Source organism: Bombus impatiens, unplaced genomic scaffold (assembly GCF_000188095.3).
Source record: "Bombus impatiens unplaced genomic scaffold, BIMP_2.2 scf_0023, whole genome shotgun sequence".
Classification (NCBI taxonomy): domain Eukaryota; kingdom Metazoa; phylum Arthropoda; class Insecta; order Hymenoptera; family Apidae; genus Bombus; species Bombus impatiens.
Window position 1 is genome coordinate 400,581 of NT_176442.1, and position 17,660 is coordinate 418,240.

The window sequence follows — 17,660 nt, forward strand, 5'->3', positions numbered from 1 at the left end:
TATTATCATTCATATTTGTAAAGTTTGATGTTAGCTAATTCCTAACCTTTAACCTTATCTAAACATAAATTTTCTAATTTGAAACTTTAAAAAATTAACACATTTATGAGGTAAAATTATGTAATTAGTGAATTCTAAAGAATTATTATTAAATTTAACCTCATTAATAATACTCTTCTTGTATTCGAATCCATATATAATTTATTTAAAGTTCGTGCTGCATAATAAAAATTGTGCCGATTCGATAAATCAGCTCACATAGAAACAGAAAGTTATCTACGTTTATCGTATCACGTAAGCTTGATGGATATAGAAAATACATATTATGACGTCAAAGAACGAAGGTAAAGAAATCACATTTGACAAATAATTGTTCTCAAATATGTATTCACTCGTAAAAATTAATTAAGGCACATCCGCTTCCTGATTGGTCGTCCTTTAGACCTCGCTTTTTTCTATTTCGGCTCTGATTGGTTGTTCGAACTCGACACGATTTCTACGATAATTGGCACATTCCAGAGAACACCATGCTTTTTATTCCGCGGGAAACTATGTGGCAAGAAGTTTACTGTATGACAGTTTAAAAATCAGGAAACACAATGGCAGTCATAACATCAGGAAAAAAGCTGATAGGTACTTTTATTTCTTATAGACTTAAATAAAAATTACAGAATTAATTATTTTTGAATGTAAAGGTTTAAACATTAAGGACATTTTAGATTTCAAGCTTTCGCGATGATAACTTGCACTTGTAATTGCACTTTGCGTCGACATTTCATAGACATAACAGTCTACTTCTTCAGGACAGACCTCTTCAGGTGCAAGTGTAAAATAGACATGATTGTTCTCACGAAACCAATAACATGACATGAGGAACATGTTGTTAATTTTCAGTTAACCCATTAACGATCAAACAGTGAAATAATGTATAAAAGTTAGGTTAATACAATATTACTGAAAAGTGTAAATGGTTTATGCATTGTTAATATGTAGAATAATGAATACTCTACAGAAGCCCACTGCATGAATAAAAGATACAAAAAGAAATTCCCATGATTAAAAAAAGAATAGTGTATCATATTATCATAAATATTTAAATAGTATCTCGATGGAAGAAAAAATAGTTATGGAAAAGATATCAAGGAGAAAAAGGATTATAAATGAAATGAGTTAGACGATTACACAAAATAAAATAATTCAAGTATTGAAAGGTTAGAATGTTAAAAAGTGATTCAGATCGATAGAAGTCGGATTTACATGCAACAAGAGGAGCTAGCATTTCACACAAAGGTAAATTAGGGATTATATTACGCTTTCTCGAACTATACATACGTAAAAGCTTACCGTATACTGATAGCTATATTGTATACAGTTATATTAGATGTCCCTAATGAGATTCTGTTCTTGTCCGATTGAATTGTATTCCGTTGAGTTTCCGTTCCGATTGAATTGCAACATCTTGCTAACAAAAGGAGTTCCTTTGAAAAGATAGACATATAAATTTAAAAGTTCGAAAATTTACAACATTGAAAACTCAATGAATTATTCTAGCTGACTGCGCTGAATGATGTACCTCATATGTAATTCACCATTTTTCTTAAGTTATAATTAACGATACTCGCGTAAGAAGAACATAATCTAACTAACTAAATTGTTGTCTTGAAAACCGACCCGTCATTAAAATAAAGTACACATATACAATATATGTACCTTAAATGTGTACAATAAAATGAAAATAAGTTTTATTAAAGATAGTTTTATTAAAGATAGAAAATTTATGTGTTATTTTAATTAGTGGATTGTGAGCAATTTATGTTTATAATTAAGGAAGAATATAAATTTTTATTAGAGAGCAACGATAACATTGCATCTGTGTTAGAGAAAGTGCTCGCGAATCTACAGCATGTCCCGCTCCGTGATTTGTGCATATGTCAGAGAAATTACATAGCAACGATGTTGAAAGATATTTCACATTAATATTATTCCAGTAGCACACATTTAACATTTCTTGATTATTTAAGTTTTCATAAGCTATTATTAGCCTTTTTTTATAATATATCAAATAATATGTTAAATTGAACTAAGATTATTTAAAATAAAAGGTTTATAGACTTATGTATGCAAGGTTTCGAATTTTCAAATTTAAAAATTGCTTAACTTTCAAATGTTCAAAGTTCTAAGCCTTATTACTTCTAAATTTACATTGTTTAAGATTACAGAAAGAAAACACGCCTCTCCAACGAAAGTTTCTCAAGTATACCACGTAGCTTCTTAACTTTTTCTGGCAATAATCGCGCAAACCTTACATGGCCCTGGAACAGACTCATTTCCTTATAGCTGAAACAATATATTCTGTTACATCGACATCTTACAGAATGTTACAAAACGCCGAAGCATTCAAGCATAAAAGAAATGCTGCATTCTCCATAATTAATAGCGACAGCGAGGCGCACGAAAACATTCTTAAATTATCGCTAGAACGGATAGGAAACTATAGTAGCTGTCTTTTTGCGAGCAACGAGATTTCACCACAGGCGCGTTACCGATAAACCAATGCAACTTCTGGCTACGAGCACTAGGTATGTATAAAAATATCGACGCCAGCTGACGGCGTTGATATTTCCATGAGAATGAAAAATATAGAAGCGTGTATAGGTGTTTAAACGTGTGACTTTTATGTTTGAGGAGAGAAGCGTAAATGGGACAAGCTCAACGGTCACACAACCGTGACTTTCTAGCTATGTTGCGTCGTTGAGGCTTTTTGTCGTGTATCCAGTCGCTGTTTGTGCTTCCGCCTACACCGTTGCTTGAAATGTGTTTTCTAGGGGAAATTGAGTAAATATATTGTTTGGTGCGAATTTGTTTTACGCAACTATTTAGATTAACGTGATATGTTTTAGAAAACTTGTATATATAATTTTGGAGCGGTTGTTGTCATTCAAATTAGTTGATACTTCTAAGAATTCTATATTCATAAATTTGGTTTGAACATAGAAAATTTTTATTATTACAAATGCTATATTTATATTTGTAGGTTTGTATGGAATTAAATTTTAGATATATAATGTGACGACTATGTAAATGTTCTAAATTGTATCTGAATTATTATATGGATATTTTAAATTGTGTAAATTTATGCAAAAGTGTTAACTAATTTAAATTTTTAAATTAGTAGATCCCAAAATAAAATATTATTCTTGCAGTTAACGGAAGAATCGATTCAAGATGGTTCACGCTGACTGTCTCGTTCCACTAACTCACAATCAATTTGATTGGATTTCTTCAATTGAAGTCACTTAACGCTTAAGGTAATAAACTCTTGATTACCTACGTCGTTTGTACGTGGTAGATACGAGAAAGCGCAGTTCCGATGCAAGGTTTATAAATCTTATAGCTAATGTTTATAACTTAAAAAAAGACAAAGATCTCTATTCTTTTTAAATGAATTTCGATGTATTGAATGGTGAAGTTGTTTACAAATTTACTACAAACTTATTCGTTTAAATTTACCTTCAATACGATTGACATTATTCTCAACAATTTGATATAAGTGAGAAAATAATTTATCAGATACTGCACGATAATGATCCGCATACATAGTAACTAAGTATGGGATAGTTATTAAAAATTTGGATCCGAATCGATACGGATTTATATACATGCGATACAGCTTTATTATTAGATCAATGGCTATTCCAATTGGTTAAAAAACTGGAAAATAATAAAGTTTAATTACTCAAAATCGATAGGAAGGATAATAATTGTGGAGCGAATGACTTAATATTATGCTATCTGTGAAGGTTCCAGAGAAAGAGAGCTTTTAACATCAATCAACATATAATGTTCCCTAGAGGTATGCGGAAGTGACCAATGATTTTCGTTTGTCAACGATAGTTGTTCACGTCGCGAAACACGACTTTCAAATAGTTTCTAGGAAATTATATGTATATTATGTTCCTTTTATGTAGGTTATCGACTCCCTTGCTGTTAAGTATAATTTTCTATATAGACGATGGTTTTTGCTTTGTAATTTTTTATGGCCACGGATTATTTTCTTGTATGAAATTTAATATAAATCGTTTCGCTATTCCAAAAATTTGATTATTCGATTGTCTCGAATCTGCGTTATTTCGAATATTCGAAATATGTAATGCTTCATTATCTAAATTTTTATTAATAACACTATGGGTATAATTTCGGAATTATTTAAGTATATTAAATATTATTAAATAATACTATTTATCTATACATCTTTATAAAAAATCATTACCATTACTTTGTGCAATTGCTACTATACTTTTCACAAATTTTCACTATGTTTTTATCTCTACGAGATACTAATATTAAGTTAAATTACAGAGATCATGTAATTGACTGGAATACATCGTTTAAGCTTAGTTTACATCCAAACGGTAGATCAAGTTAAATCGAACCACGGAAAGAAATCAGGGAAAAGTGGACGAGAGGAAGACTCATCGAGGTCGCTGATCGAGGTCAAGTTTTAGACTACTGTAATGTCTAATCGTGATGCATGTGGATGCTGGTGTCGTTGCCTTGCAAATATCATATCCTGGAGAAGGGGAAATTCCATGGAGAAGTTAGAATATCGGAATCTCGGGCTCTTCTTTGACTCTTTGAATTTTTCAATCTTTCAAATTTCCAAATTTTCGAATTTTCAAAATTTCAAATTTCTGAATTCTTAAACTTTCAAATTTTCAATTTCTCAATTTTTAACTTTTCGAATTTTTTAATTTCTAAAATTAAAAATCATTAGCTCATCAAATAAAATATGCATTACCCTATTCGTTAACATTAAGTTCCCATAGTCTCCAAAACTTCTAAAACATTCATCTTCAACAAAAATTTCTAAAACTCAGTATTTTTAATGTGACCTAACATTAATGTGTGATCGGTGTGTATGATAATAACGATTATGCAAACTTTACATGTTCCTGCATTGCGAAGTCATATTTTATACTACTGTAAAGTCTAGTACCGTTGTCTTCTTATAGCAGTCAGTTTCTGGGGAAGTGGGAATTCCAGAGAGAAGTCGAGAGATTGGAATCTCGGGCTCTCTTCTGACGTCTGTTTAGCAGTACCACTCACTCTCTCTTCTTTTTTCTTTTCCTTCTCTTGGCTATGCTGGTATACATATATTTAATGTCTTATCTGAGCTTAAAGGCAAGTTGTTCGATTCAGTAACCTGTCTGCAACAACATTCTAGATTACCACTGGGAACTCCCCTGATCTAATTTCGTTTAGGCTTATGAACAACTTATTGAGACTTACGGAAATGTAGAAAGGTATTTTAATGGGATATGGGCATCTTGAATGATGGATTGAGTTTTTATATTGCCTGAACGGAATTGAAATTATGTGAAGGAGAGTTATTAATCCATATATTAATTAAACAATTTAAAAAAATGAATAAAATTGTTACAAAGAGAATAATGTCTTTTTGACAAAATTGGTAAATTTTGATTTATATATCGAAGAGATTTGAATTTTATTTGATTTGGCTTAATGAATTTTGTGGATTAAAAGAATTCTTCTTTATTTGTATAATGTCGAATTTTATTATTTGTTAATATAATCAATTACTTACATTCTCTATCGTTGAAAAGAGAATTACTATAATTCAATCGCAATCAGTAAACTAATACGTAAATTTTCATTGTTTGATTTATACAAACAATGAAATTATGTAATATTAGATATGGAGTTAGATATGGAGTTTATCTTTATTTATCAATCAATTTATCGATTTAGAGGTTTATAGATAATAAATAAGAAGTAACTTATATATGTACTAGCATGAATATATTTGACAATAATAAATTAATTGTGATTTCTTCCTGGCTGTATTCTTAATAAATCTTAAATAAATGAAAAAATTTTTTAAATTTCACATTTTTTTGCAGACAATTCTTAATTGCGCCATCACTGCCCTCTATGATTGTGTACTCTAATCAGACACCATAGGCATAAAACCATATGCATATGCGTCGATAAATAGGAATAAAATTGAAAAATCCGTTAATTCAGTCTTCTTCATCTATGCATTTAATTAGAGACGAAGTATATACAATGACACACGAAATAATTTACACATATAAATGCTTTATATAAATATATGTATTATATGTGTCATATGAAATATTATGAAATTTCATTAGCGCTCTAATTGAGATCTTACTATGTTGCTATGTTAAAGACTTGTCATGTTTATGATATTATTATGTATGTACCATTCATTCTATTATTCTTTTCTAGTTTTAATAGAACTTGTATACAAATCTGTTGAAACACCCTGTATGTATAAGAAGAAATAACGTGTGACAGCGCTTCTAGTACACGTCACTACAAGATTCACATCACATACATATGTAGAATTGTCACAATATCTCGCTTAAGCATGATCATACAAATCCGTCCTTTGATCTGACCTCCGCTGTGTCTACATCTAGGCACGAACTTGTTCGAAAGCCATAGTGATAAATTCACGAAGGTAGATCTCGGATGATTACAACCTTTCATCTTTCCATCTTTATCTTTCTCCCTTTTTCTTTTTAACGGCGTTACAAAATAGTTTCGTAAAACAAATTTTCATATCAAAAAACAGTGGCGCTCAAGTCACTTGATAAATTTGGAAATCCATAAGTATCAATTGCTAAATTAAAATGAGATAAAGAAAAAATGAAGAAAAGATAAGATAAAAGAAAGTTGATACTGTGGTCGCCTATTTTCTTATGGAATTTTTTGCTCTTTTGTAAAAATCTTGCTTTTATATCAGTACAATGTCTAATCTAATCGTTATTGTATCAATACCTAAAGTCACAAAGAAGCTTTATACTAAGTTTTTAAGAAGCTCAACAAAAGGTGTTGTGACTATCACAAAATTTTTACGTAGAAAATAATTGACCTAAACTTAACTTAATCTAACAAAGTACATTATTGGCATCTTAAGCATCCATACTTTGTAAACACCCGATCGCTCATCTGAACAAATAGACGTTCCAAAAATCGAGATTTGCGGCAGCTAAAACCCGTTTTATTGGATTCCTCCACTCTTAAGCTTTTTACTAATATACCATAACCTTAATGAATATTGTCCCAAATACATACTATAGTAGTGATCAATGAATTTATTCTCTTATTCCAGAATTTTTGTATAAAATAATGATAGAAAAGAATGAAGTAATTATAATCATTAATAAAAATATAATATATAATTACAGTTCTATAATCACAATTCTTTTTAGAATGACTTTCCGAATGAAGAATCTCAAGAGAATTCATATCTTTTTTTTTATAAGAGAAAAGTTTCATTAAATAAAATAGATTATCCTGAAAAAATGGATCATGTTAATTCGATATTTTAGGAAGCAATTATTTAGGAACAATATTACTGCGTTTAACAACATGACGGTGACTGTATAACCTTTTTCGCAGGATCGTTGCGCAACTACAAAAAAAGGTAATAACTACTGCATTGTACTGAAGATATTCGACAGCATTTGCAATTGAAATAGATTGCGTGTAACTGCCATTGTAATAGGTTAATTGGAACGCGTCGTAACTGGTAAGATGACTGATCAAAATGCATCGGCAGTTGTCGAAATCTTAGGATGAAGAACACGATCCTAACAGTACTTTTTTATTCATGTCTGAAACTTTTCGCGGAAGTGCGTTCTAGTGCAAGGTATTATAACTAAAAAAAGCCCATTGTCTCTCACTAAAATATTAATCAAAAAGTAATAAGTTTGCAACTTTCGAAATATATTTTGCTTCATCGTACTTGCAATTTAAAAATATTTTAAAGAAACTTTTCGTTACATACAATATTTTTTTCACGTTTACTAGTTTTCACATTTTGTATATTCTTTCGTATACCTTCTTCTGTATATTTTCCAAAATATTGTAAATATTTGTATAAATTCTTTTATAATTTTACCTTCTATCTTTTATCATTTTTTCATAGCTTCTTGACCGATGACGCGAAAAACACCACATTAAAATCGAGGATAGTTCTACCGGAGTATTACGTGAAAGGTTAGTCAACAATTCAATGAAATATCTTTTCCTTGAATAATATATTACAAAAATGCATTCCACATACGTATATATATATACAAATACTATACTATATATATATACAAACGAACCATTAGCTTATATCACGATTATACGTATACATAGTATTAGAATTGTAAATTTGTTTGAAAGTATCATGTGTACGTATAGTGAGTAGTGAAACTATTTGTATTCTGTTGGTACTTATTTTGATATTTCCGTACTTATGTAATTGTAACATACACTGATTAAGTAGGCCTAAATATATGTTTCCTACTAACCTAAACGTACTTTTATGCAATTACAAAAATCTGGTGTCGTGGAAATGAAATGCAGACCTGAATCAAAGTACGTTTCATTGAAAGACATGGGTATGTGTGAATACTTTTTAGATATAATAGCCACTATCCAAGGTGTCCCATTTTGATTATTAAAGATCATATTTTTTGAAAAGTTATTTTGGTCACGCTAAATAGGGCACCTTGTATATGCGCGGTTTGTATGATTGTACGTGTAATTGTACGCTAATTAACATGGGTTAAATGCGAAAAAACAACGCAGAGATCAGGCCTCCATCGAAGCAAGGTTTTCCAGTGGTAGTGGACTTCAATATCTTTGTAGCTGATATCAATTCAATAAATGTAGAGGATATGGATTTCCGGTGAGTGGAGATGGTATGTTAATGAGATCATGCTACTGATTGATATGCACATGTTTTGCACGCTAAAGTATATTAAAAAATGTGTAAATAATATTTCACTAGATAGATTCGACCTATTTTAATTGATTTCGTTTTACTAAATATAATTTACTACCATAGCACTAATAACCCTATACATATTACTTAGGTAGTAAGCTTTTTTGACTTGCGGTCCTTTTTTATAATAGACAAATTAAATAATAAATAACCATGCTTTACTCCTACATAATAAATATTTTTATGTTGGAAATATAATATTGTATAATACATATATTGAATAATTTCCAATCGATATATTATCTATTTGTGTTTTACTATTTCAAATAATTACATGTTACGTATTCAACAGTTGTCACAGAAATAATAGAATTACATCAAATAGGGTAGACATGTTCGTTCGTCAGAGTTGGATCGAATCTCGACTTGATATGCCGGACGAGATTTTCGAGGAGGGCGACGATTACGTGACACTGCCTCCTGAATTCTTCGACAGTTTATGGCAGCCAGATCTTTACTTCTTAAACGCGAAAGTCTCTGGTAATTTTTGTCATAAATGCTATATATATGGATCATATAAGGATATGAGCAAATAATGTTAGATTAAAATTTCTAAAACGTTACTAACTGCACCTATAGACAATAACATTGCACTTCCAGTTCTACTACAAATGAAAGTTCACAATATTATAAAATTGAAAGGAATAAGACTGATATTTGATACAATGTAGCACAAGGATGATAAATGAACAACTATTTCCTATCTATATTGACTAAACTTTCTAATACTCTGTTGAAGTCTTTTATTAATCATTTATTATATCTTATCTAATAATAAGTATTCATATTGTATCTGGCATTCGTCGAAAAACCGATAACGATCTACCTGATATGGATATTATACGCGTTAATGATCCGTAAAATTCTGAATAACCTTGAAGTAGCCTTGAAATGATCTTCAAGTAATCTAAATGTACTTTCATAATGACTTTAATATGTTTTTGTCCAAAACATGTTTGATCTTACAATAGTCTTGAGGTGACCATGAAACTTTGTAATAACTTTGAAGTATCTAATAATGAATTAAAATCATTTTCTTTTTCAGAAATTGCGGCGTTAAATCACAAATTCTCATCTGTTACGTTGTATAGAAACAAAACGGTCAAGTATTCAGCACGGATGCATGCCATCATCGCCTGCCAAATGGAATTTCAACTCTACCCAATGGACATTCAAATATGCCCTATCTACATAGAAAGTTGTAAGTTCAATAACGGAACAAGACTTGCTAACAGGATATGTCACATTCCTGCATTTTTATTATTTTTTTCAATTAATCATTCTTCGCTTTAATCATACTTAGTTAGACTGTTCTTTTAATTGTAACGATAAAAATAAAAATTTACATGAATATCCGCGGTTTAATCATATTGCCGAAACATGTGGAAAATTGTTACTGGCAAGTTTCGTCATATCTCTAAAAATAACACAAATGATGTGAATGTGGATGAATAAATTTATTGGTACACCTTGTATGCAGCTTTAGACTGTAGAACGTCACAGAAGTCTTGCAGCAGTTAGCGATAGATCATTGTCGAAACAAATTATTGCAATTTATATTTAAAATTTCAATGGAGAATGGAACAGAATGGAATCATTTAAGATCTATTGCATAGTCATTTAAGATCTAGTGCGTATATACACTGTTGAACTGATGATGTAGAAACACCTGCTTCTTAATTCAATCTTCTTATTAATATGCCACGCTTCTTTATATTTATATTCATTACCAATTAATCCCTTAAAACTTTGTTTAATTTTATTATTTAAACACGCATTGTTTAATTTCATTAATTTTATTTTATTATTTATTATTTGGTATCAACAAATAGTCAATTGTATAAGTTCATATTTAAATATTAAATTATTAAAATGAGAATGTTCAAATATTCAAATCTTAAATATTGAAACGATCTTGTAATCTCATACTGTGGGCTCTTGTAATATTCTAATCCATTTCTATCCGACCACCATCTATTTCTATAATCCCAAAACTCAACATATTCACTACTTTAACTTGGAAAACTGCATTACTCGCGATAGTTTCCTATCACAAACAGAAGTTACGCTTAAGATGGGGATTGGGCGCAGTCACGGTGAACCCAGAACTGAAGCTTTTACAATATGATATCGGGAAGCCGGTGGTCGCTGAAGAAACTGTTGATTATATGCTCGAAAAAAGTGGTACGATTTTTGTTTCGATGTAGAACGATGATATCCAGACATATATATATATATATTTCATATTATATATTTCATATATATTATAATTTACAGGAAATTTTTCACGACTGGTAGTGTTCTTCCGATTCGAGAGGCAAATTGGTCATCATCTGATACAAACTTTCGCACCATCCACGTTGGTTGTGATGTTATCTTGGTTTAGCTTCTGGTTGGGCTTAGATGCGATCCCTGGTCGTGTGGCTCTTTTAGTAACCAGTATGCTGACCTTGGTTACTATGTTTACTGGTCTGAAAAGCGATATTCCGCCAGTTGCTTACGTGAAAGTAGGTTTCAATATAATTCAAAGAGTATTACCACTAATCGTTCAACCGTATAATTCTTCTTATTCCTTCTTTACACTTGTTCTCTTTTTTCTAGAGGGGGATACTTTATATTCATAGAAGCATACAAAAATTCTCATTGACCATCTCAGAAATAATGTTTTGTTTTACAAAGTACATTTCTGAGCTTGTCAGGATATGTTTAGGCGAACATGATAATAAGGACATTCTGTTCAGTCAGTCTTACTTGTAACTTGATTTCTAATGGAATTTTCATATCATTTGCGTCATTCATTAGTTCTTTGAACAATATCTAATACTTCTTCGTTACATTTTTATTTGTAAATAGCACAGTGACGTTTTCTTTCCTTATCATCTTTGTTACGTAATAATGCTATACGGCAGAAATTTTTTGAAATTATCAAATGATAGCTATTGTATGAGATGGAGAAGTATGTATCGTTTTTGTATCAGACATTATCGGATATGAACTGATAACATGAATTCTATATCTTCGTCTGAATGGAACCGTTCCATTACGACACATTCTGTGTCTGAACACATAATCTAAACCGATCTTGGTACATATGATACCGAATATATATTAAACTATTTCAATGTTTATGTAAATTATTCTGATGTTAATACCTCTAGTTTTCTAGATAGCAAAATTATTCGAAGATTTATTAATATATCGAAACATTGACCGATAAACATTGTGGTAACATATCTTTATGCGTTTAGGCACTAGATGTTTGGATGGCAGGCTGCATGATGTTTGTATTTGCTGCTCTCGGTGAATTCGTTGTTGTAAAAGTACTCGACTTGCAGTACCAGTTGGAATATGATCTACAATCGTCAATGTCCCGACATTATTCAACAGTTCGTATAGCAATTTTGACATTATTGTCATAAGTACAAGTTAGAGTACCAAAATTTTTCAATACTAAATGTAAATTAATTTATTATCCCTGTACGTTACTATATCATTTAATTCTTGTTCTATCTGCTTATCTCTATACCATTGTATATTATTAATACGCCATTATATTAACATTAAATAATATATCTCTAACTATTTCTCGAAATCTAAATATTTTTAATATTTACCCAATTTTATATTGCATTAAGTCCCGGCCTTGCTTAGATCCTTAGTTATTTAACACCTTATATAGATGCGTGTGTTTTGCAAGGTCAATACTATTAATCAATCAAAGAAGTCTGCGGATTAATGGTTAACAAGAGATTCAATAAATGCGTCAAGTAATACGTTAAATAAAATACAGCAAAACAAAACGTAAAACATTAGAAAATTTGTATTGGATAACTAATAATAAAAGCATACAAAATTATATATCTAATAAGTTCCGCATTATTTTTAGCGTATAGTTGCCATGGAAAAGGGTCAAAGTATTTGGGATTATGACTCAACATATATACCAAAAGCAAGAAATAAAAGAGCTGGTAGCAAACATCTTCTACAAAATGCCTGGCTAGATACTGAATATCCAATGATACGTGTATGCAAAACACGGTCACAAAAAATTGACAATTACAGCAGAATAGGTTTTCCTATACTATTTATGCTGTTCGTCATTTTGTATTGGCCGATACTCTTACTTAAGAAGGCAACGTAATGCTATAGATACATAATATAATTAAATAAAAATCTATAAATTATTATTAGCGAAATTATCACGTATTGCATAGTTTTTCATAATTATAATACCTTAGGGCTGGAAACGACTATATAGATATACTGTACTAGAAATGTATGAAAGTAAATAGGTCTGATGTATTTTTTAAATACATGTTATTTCTTAAATTGAAATATAAATTTAATAAAAATAACAAATAAGATACTAGATGAATTTATTTAAAATTACTATAAAACTTATAAATAAGCTGTACACGTGTATGAAATAGTTCTATGATTGTATTCATGAAATATTTATGTGAATAGTAATCTATTTCTTTATTATTCAGTCTTATCATTAAGACGTTTTAATCAATTTCAATTTCTTCCACCGAAGACTTTCCAGATTCCTCATCAGTTTCCATTAAATTGTCATTGGAAACAGCTTTTTTGGCTTTATAAGCACCAACTTTTTTCAAATAACTCATTGTATACTGATTGAAATCACACCTGTAAAAAGAATATTAATGTTTTTAAACAATAATACGCATAAAAATTATATACTAACAGTTTACTCAAATCATCGTATTTCTTTTGCATATTTTTCTGCAACATTAGCAATATCGGCATTTGAAGAGCCGTATCTATCCTTGGTCCGTGACTAGTCAATATAATTTCTATCCAAAGAAGATAAAAATGTATATGCCTAGTAAATTCCAATTCCGATGCTATGAATTTTAAAACTTTCTCGACATAGATATTGGATAAAACCATTACTGTTAAATCAACTGAAATCAGAGATATAATAAGTATATTGGATGGCTAATATTACATTAATAAACTATTATTAACTTACTATCTGAGCACGGAATATTTTCTATAACGCATTGTATTAATAATTTTTCATTCAGCTTCAGAGCCATCATTAATGCTGAAAATTTCGTTTATTAGTGCATTTTTATTTATTCTAAAGAAATTAAGTTATATATAAATTCCAAACCTTTTGCATACTCCATTTGACTCAAAGCTTTTTTCACAGCTTCTGGTGTAATTCCTAATTCCAATTCAAATGGATCAAATACCAATCCAGCATCTAACGAATATAATAATAATCCTTCCGTCGTTGCCGCAACCCATGCCTGTCCTATATGTAAATACTGGTTTGTTATTAAAATTACGTCATAATAATATTCGGTATAAATTAGAAAATAAATTCAACCTGTTGGAGAAAACTGTAAACTATATACTCTAACTTCTGGTTTTGTATTTCTGCTCGCCATATCTCCACTTCTAACGCCTGGTAATTGTAAATTTATATTTCCTCCTCGTTTTTCCACTAATGCCATGTTTCCAAATTCTGTTAACTTTCGTTTATTTATAAACTCCTATGTAAAAATAAATTTTTATTACAAAAATATTCCCTCCCAGAAAATAGTAAAAATATTATAATTTAAATTTGACATAAAAAGTTACTTACGTCAACTTCATCCAGCGATCTATTCTGTGTTACAACAAACTTTTTTATAAGTATAAATTCTTGTACATTATAAATGCATATATTTTTAGAATTCCCCCCAGCTAATATGCATGTACCATCAGCTGAATAACAAAGAACAGTAAACGCCCTAAAAATTTGATTTAATTAAGGTAATTTTAATTGTACCCAAATTACTTTTATTTCATTATGTATGGTATGTTCATACTTTTAAAAATACGTACTTGCCCTTAAGATTTTGCTTAGCTGTAATAAGATCAGTATTACACCTTCCACTGCCTAGATCATTTCTTCCTTCAATACTACCAATTTGTACCGCTGTTCTACAATTGAAAAATGAAATTTGCCCATCCAAAGTGGCAACTGCTACTTCTTCACCATTTGGTTTGTATGTAACATATAAACCATCAGCAGTTAACTGTATCGTTTCATGTAAAGAACCACTTTCAATCGCATTCCATATTTTCAGTGTTTTGTCCCAAGATACGGATACTAATTCCGTGCTTGTAACACTTGGATTAAATGCCAAACTGGCGACTGGACCTTCATGTCCACTTAATATCTAGTATATAAAATACACAATAACACTTTAGCAAAAATTCTATAAATTTTCGAAACGTTAATACGTTGACCTTATATAAATCCTTCTTAATTTTATTTAATTGAACTTAAATCGCTAATTCTCAATGTGTGCAATTTTAAGATATTTTCCAGAAATATACCTCCAAAAGTTTTCCCAGTTTGACGCTCCACAAATAAATTTCAAAAAAGTCTTGGCCTCCAGCTGCAAGAAACTCATCACTTGAATCTAAAGCAACGCAGGAAAACTGTACGGGTCGCGGAGAGGTAAGAGTTCGAAAATTTCTGTACCTCGCTAAATCATATGCTCTAACAGTTCCGTCAAGCGATGCGGAAACAATAAATTTTCTATTATGACTAAATATCACTCCTCTTATCGCAGATGTATGTTCTTGAAATGTAATAGAACAAAATCCATTCATAGTGTTCCATAATTTAACTTTCCCATCATCACCTCCGGTAATAATGTATTGGCCATCAGGACTGTATGCCAAACAGTTGATATTATTACTGTGGCTTTGTTGCTTCATGGCATAAGTTTCACTTTGCCATTCCCATACTAATAATTGACCAGCTGCAGAACATCCTAAGGCTATCCAGTCACCAGTTGAATTTATGGCAATCGATGTAATATATTGGTCTGATATACTGAAAAATGAAGATTATTAAAAATAAATTACATTAATATTAAAAAAATATAAATACTATATTAAATAATATAACTAATTAAACAATACCTTAGAGAATGTATCATATTTACATCAGGCATTTCGTATAAATAAAATGCACCAATATTGAATCCTACTACTAGGATATTAGTCTGTTGATGGTATGCAGCTGCAGTTAATATTATTTTTACTTTCTTTTTGCTTTGAACTACATTAGCTAGATAATGACGACCCAATTTAGTATAACGTAATTGTTTGGTTTTTGTTTCATTTTCAGAATCTTCTACAATTGGTTCAGTTAAATCTCCTGTAAAACATAATCTGTATTACATATCTTATGTCCTTCTTTAATTTATTTGTATATTAAATACAAAATTATAAAAGAAAAATTACCTGATTTCAATAAATTGCGTTCATGAGCTTTAACCTGTTTGTCTGTTTTCTCTATAGCTTTTTCAATATTAACATCATCTTCTTCATCACTATCTGTTTTTTTGTCTCTTTTAATCGGAGGTACGTTGGATGGCATTAAATCTTCTGGATCAATTGTACACTCCCAAATACACAATTGTCCATTTCTTTATAATATATTTATATCATGTTATATAATGAAATGTTTCCATGAGAATTATATTCTAAATACATACCTGCTAATTGTAATTAAATCATAATTCCTTTTTTCAAAAAAGCATGCTACAATTTCACCAGTATGGCCACCAAGATTAATATATCTGAAGTTTTCATATTTTTCTAAACTGTAAATTTTTGTAGCCATATCTTTAGAACCAACAGCTAATAACTTTGAATCATAAGACCAATTAATAAAAGTTGTGGTATCCGCAGCTGCATGAAATACATGTTCCATAATAAATGGATTATATTCAGCTGTTTGCAAACCAGGTGCATTAAAAACAAATACTGAAAAATAATTGTCATTAATATAATTTTTTAATCAATTTTAATGAATAAATAAAATTAATTATATGTACATGATATATATTACATATCATATGAAAGACATACCATTATTTTGTTTACACACTGCAAAATGTTTACCATCTGGAGAAAATTTTACACATCTTACTGGATGATGAAATTTATATTTATGTATTACCATTTTACTAATCATGGTAATTATATGAGCATCACCCACTATTAGAAAAATTTTTAAATAAAATTATACTGAAATTTTAAGACTAACTTCAATCATATAATATGATATAATTGTACCTGCGTTAATTGCAATTAGTAATGCCCCATTGGGTGATAAATCTATGTTTGTATAATTAAATCGACTCTCCACAGGTAATGTTTGAGACTTATTACTGAAAATAATTTTCATAAAATTATTTCATTTATTATTAGATTAGGAATCATAATTATTCGAATGAAATACTTGAATAAATATTATACTTGCTTTTTTAAGTCATATATCGTTATCCGATTTCCCACTGGGCTAATAACCGAAGATCCATCTCGAGAAAATGTTAAATTGCCTTTACTATAAACTGCGCCCAGCAGATTACTGAACTATAAAAAAAATTTATAATAAGTATAAAACTACATACAATATCAATACTACTACAATATCGAAATATAGTACGTAACAAGATGAGGTTAGGAACAGTACAGATTTCAGTATCCATTACAAAGTTATTATTTCATAAATCACAAATACATTCTTCTTACCTTATATGCAAACTTCATGGTGTTTTAATGTACAAATATACAATTTTTATTACAAATATATTTCAAAATCATAGAACACGTTTAACATCATATTCGTTCGACATCTTATTTGAATCGTGCTTCGTCCATATTATATTGCAACTTCCGCTGTAGCACAACTTCCGCTCGGTGAATCGAATCACGTGTTAAAATTAAGGTGTTGGCTCAACATTTCAGAAACTTCCTATTAAATATTATAACTAATTATAAGTGTAATGAT

General features: G+C 29.9%; 2 protein-coding genes and 1 long non-coding RNA gene across 12 annotated transcripts; 2 read left to right on the forward strand and 1 right to left on the reverse strand.

The window, feature by feature from the left end:
• The first annotated feature begins 1,814 nt into the window (after window positions 1-1,814).
• LOC112212808 lies at window positions 1,815-5,683 on the forward strand. The gene is made up of 4 exons (XR_002946629.2): window positions 1,815-2,579; window positions 2,686-2,835; window positions 2,901-3,308; window positions 4,360-5,683. It is a non-coding gene; the product is annotated as an uncharacterized LOC112212808 (long non-coding RNA).
• A 1,857-nt stretch (window positions 5,684-7,540) lies between these two features.
• LOC100743089 (glycine receptor subunit alpha-1) lies at window positions 7,541-13,141 on the forward strand. 10 transcript variants are annotated; one of them, XM_033320812.1, is made up of 10 exons: window positions 7,544-7,702; window positions 7,982-8,052; window positions 8,410-8,421; window positions 8,635-8,734; window positions 9,123-9,310; window positions 9,876-10,031; window positions 10,874-11,014; window positions 11,108-11,337; window positions 12,079-12,216; window positions 12,717-13,141. In XM_033320812.1, the coding sequence occupies exons 1-10, from the start codon at window positions 7,629-7,631 to the stop codon at window positions 12,969-12,971; spliced, it is 1,365 nt and encodes a 454-aa protein (XP_033176703.1). In that variant the 5' UTR covers window positions 7,544-7,628; the 3' UTR covers window positions 12,972-13,141. The 10 variants fall into 10 exon arrangements, with proteins under 10 accessions (XP_033176713.1, XP_033176703.1, XP_012241293.1 ...); XM_012385870.3 differs by having other exon boundaries at window positions 9,156-9,310; XM_033320825.1 differs by having other exon boundaries at window positions 7,637-7,702; window positions 8,410-8,444.
• A 48-nt stretch (window positions 13,142-13,189) lies between these two features.
• On the reverse strand, window positions 13,190-17,562 carry LOC100745234 (periodic tryptophan protein 2 homolog). The gene is made up of 15 exons (XM_003484880.4): window positions 17,402-17,562; window positions 17,130-17,242; window positions 16,943-17,037; window positions 16,736-16,864; window positions 16,360-16,630; window positions 16,106-16,290; window positions 15,782-16,019; window positions 15,188-15,692; window positions 14,690-15,027; window positions 14,448-14,595; window positions 14,190-14,355; window positions 13,971-14,114; window positions 13,827-13,901; window positions 13,539-13,758; window positions 13,190-13,480 (listed from the first exon to the last, which is right to left on the reverse strand). Exons 1-15 carry the CDS (start codon window positions 17,417-17,419, stop codon window positions 13,339-13,341), a joined length of 2,787 nt encoding a protein of 928 aa, XP_003484928.1. The 5' UTR covers window positions 17,420-17,562; the 3' UTR covers window positions 13,190-13,338.
• Between the last annotated feature and the right edge of the window lie 98 nt (window positions 17,563-17,660).

Coding starts and splice junctions, on each gene's coding strand:
- LOC100743089 (XM_033320812.1), top strand. CDS start 7,629: ATGAAGAACACGATCCTAACAGTACTTTTTTATTCATGTCTGAAACTT. Junction 7,703..7,981: donor GAAGTGCGTTCTAGTGCAAG/GTATTATAACTA, acceptor ATTTTTTCATAG/CTTCTTGACCGATGACGCGA. Junction 11,338..12,078: donor CGCCAGTTGCTTACGTGAAA/GTAGGTTTCAAT, acceptor TTATGCGTTTAG/GCACTAGATGTTTGGATGGC.
- LOC100745234 (XM_003484880.4), bottom strand. Junction 16,631..16,735: donor AGTGTGTAAACAAAATAATG/GTATGTCTTTCA, acceptor ATTATTTTTCAG/TATTTGTTTTTAATGCACCT. Junction 14,356..14,447: donor GATCGCTGGATGAAGTTGAC/GTAAGTAACTTT, acceptor ATTTTTACATAG/GAGTTTATAAATAAACGAAA.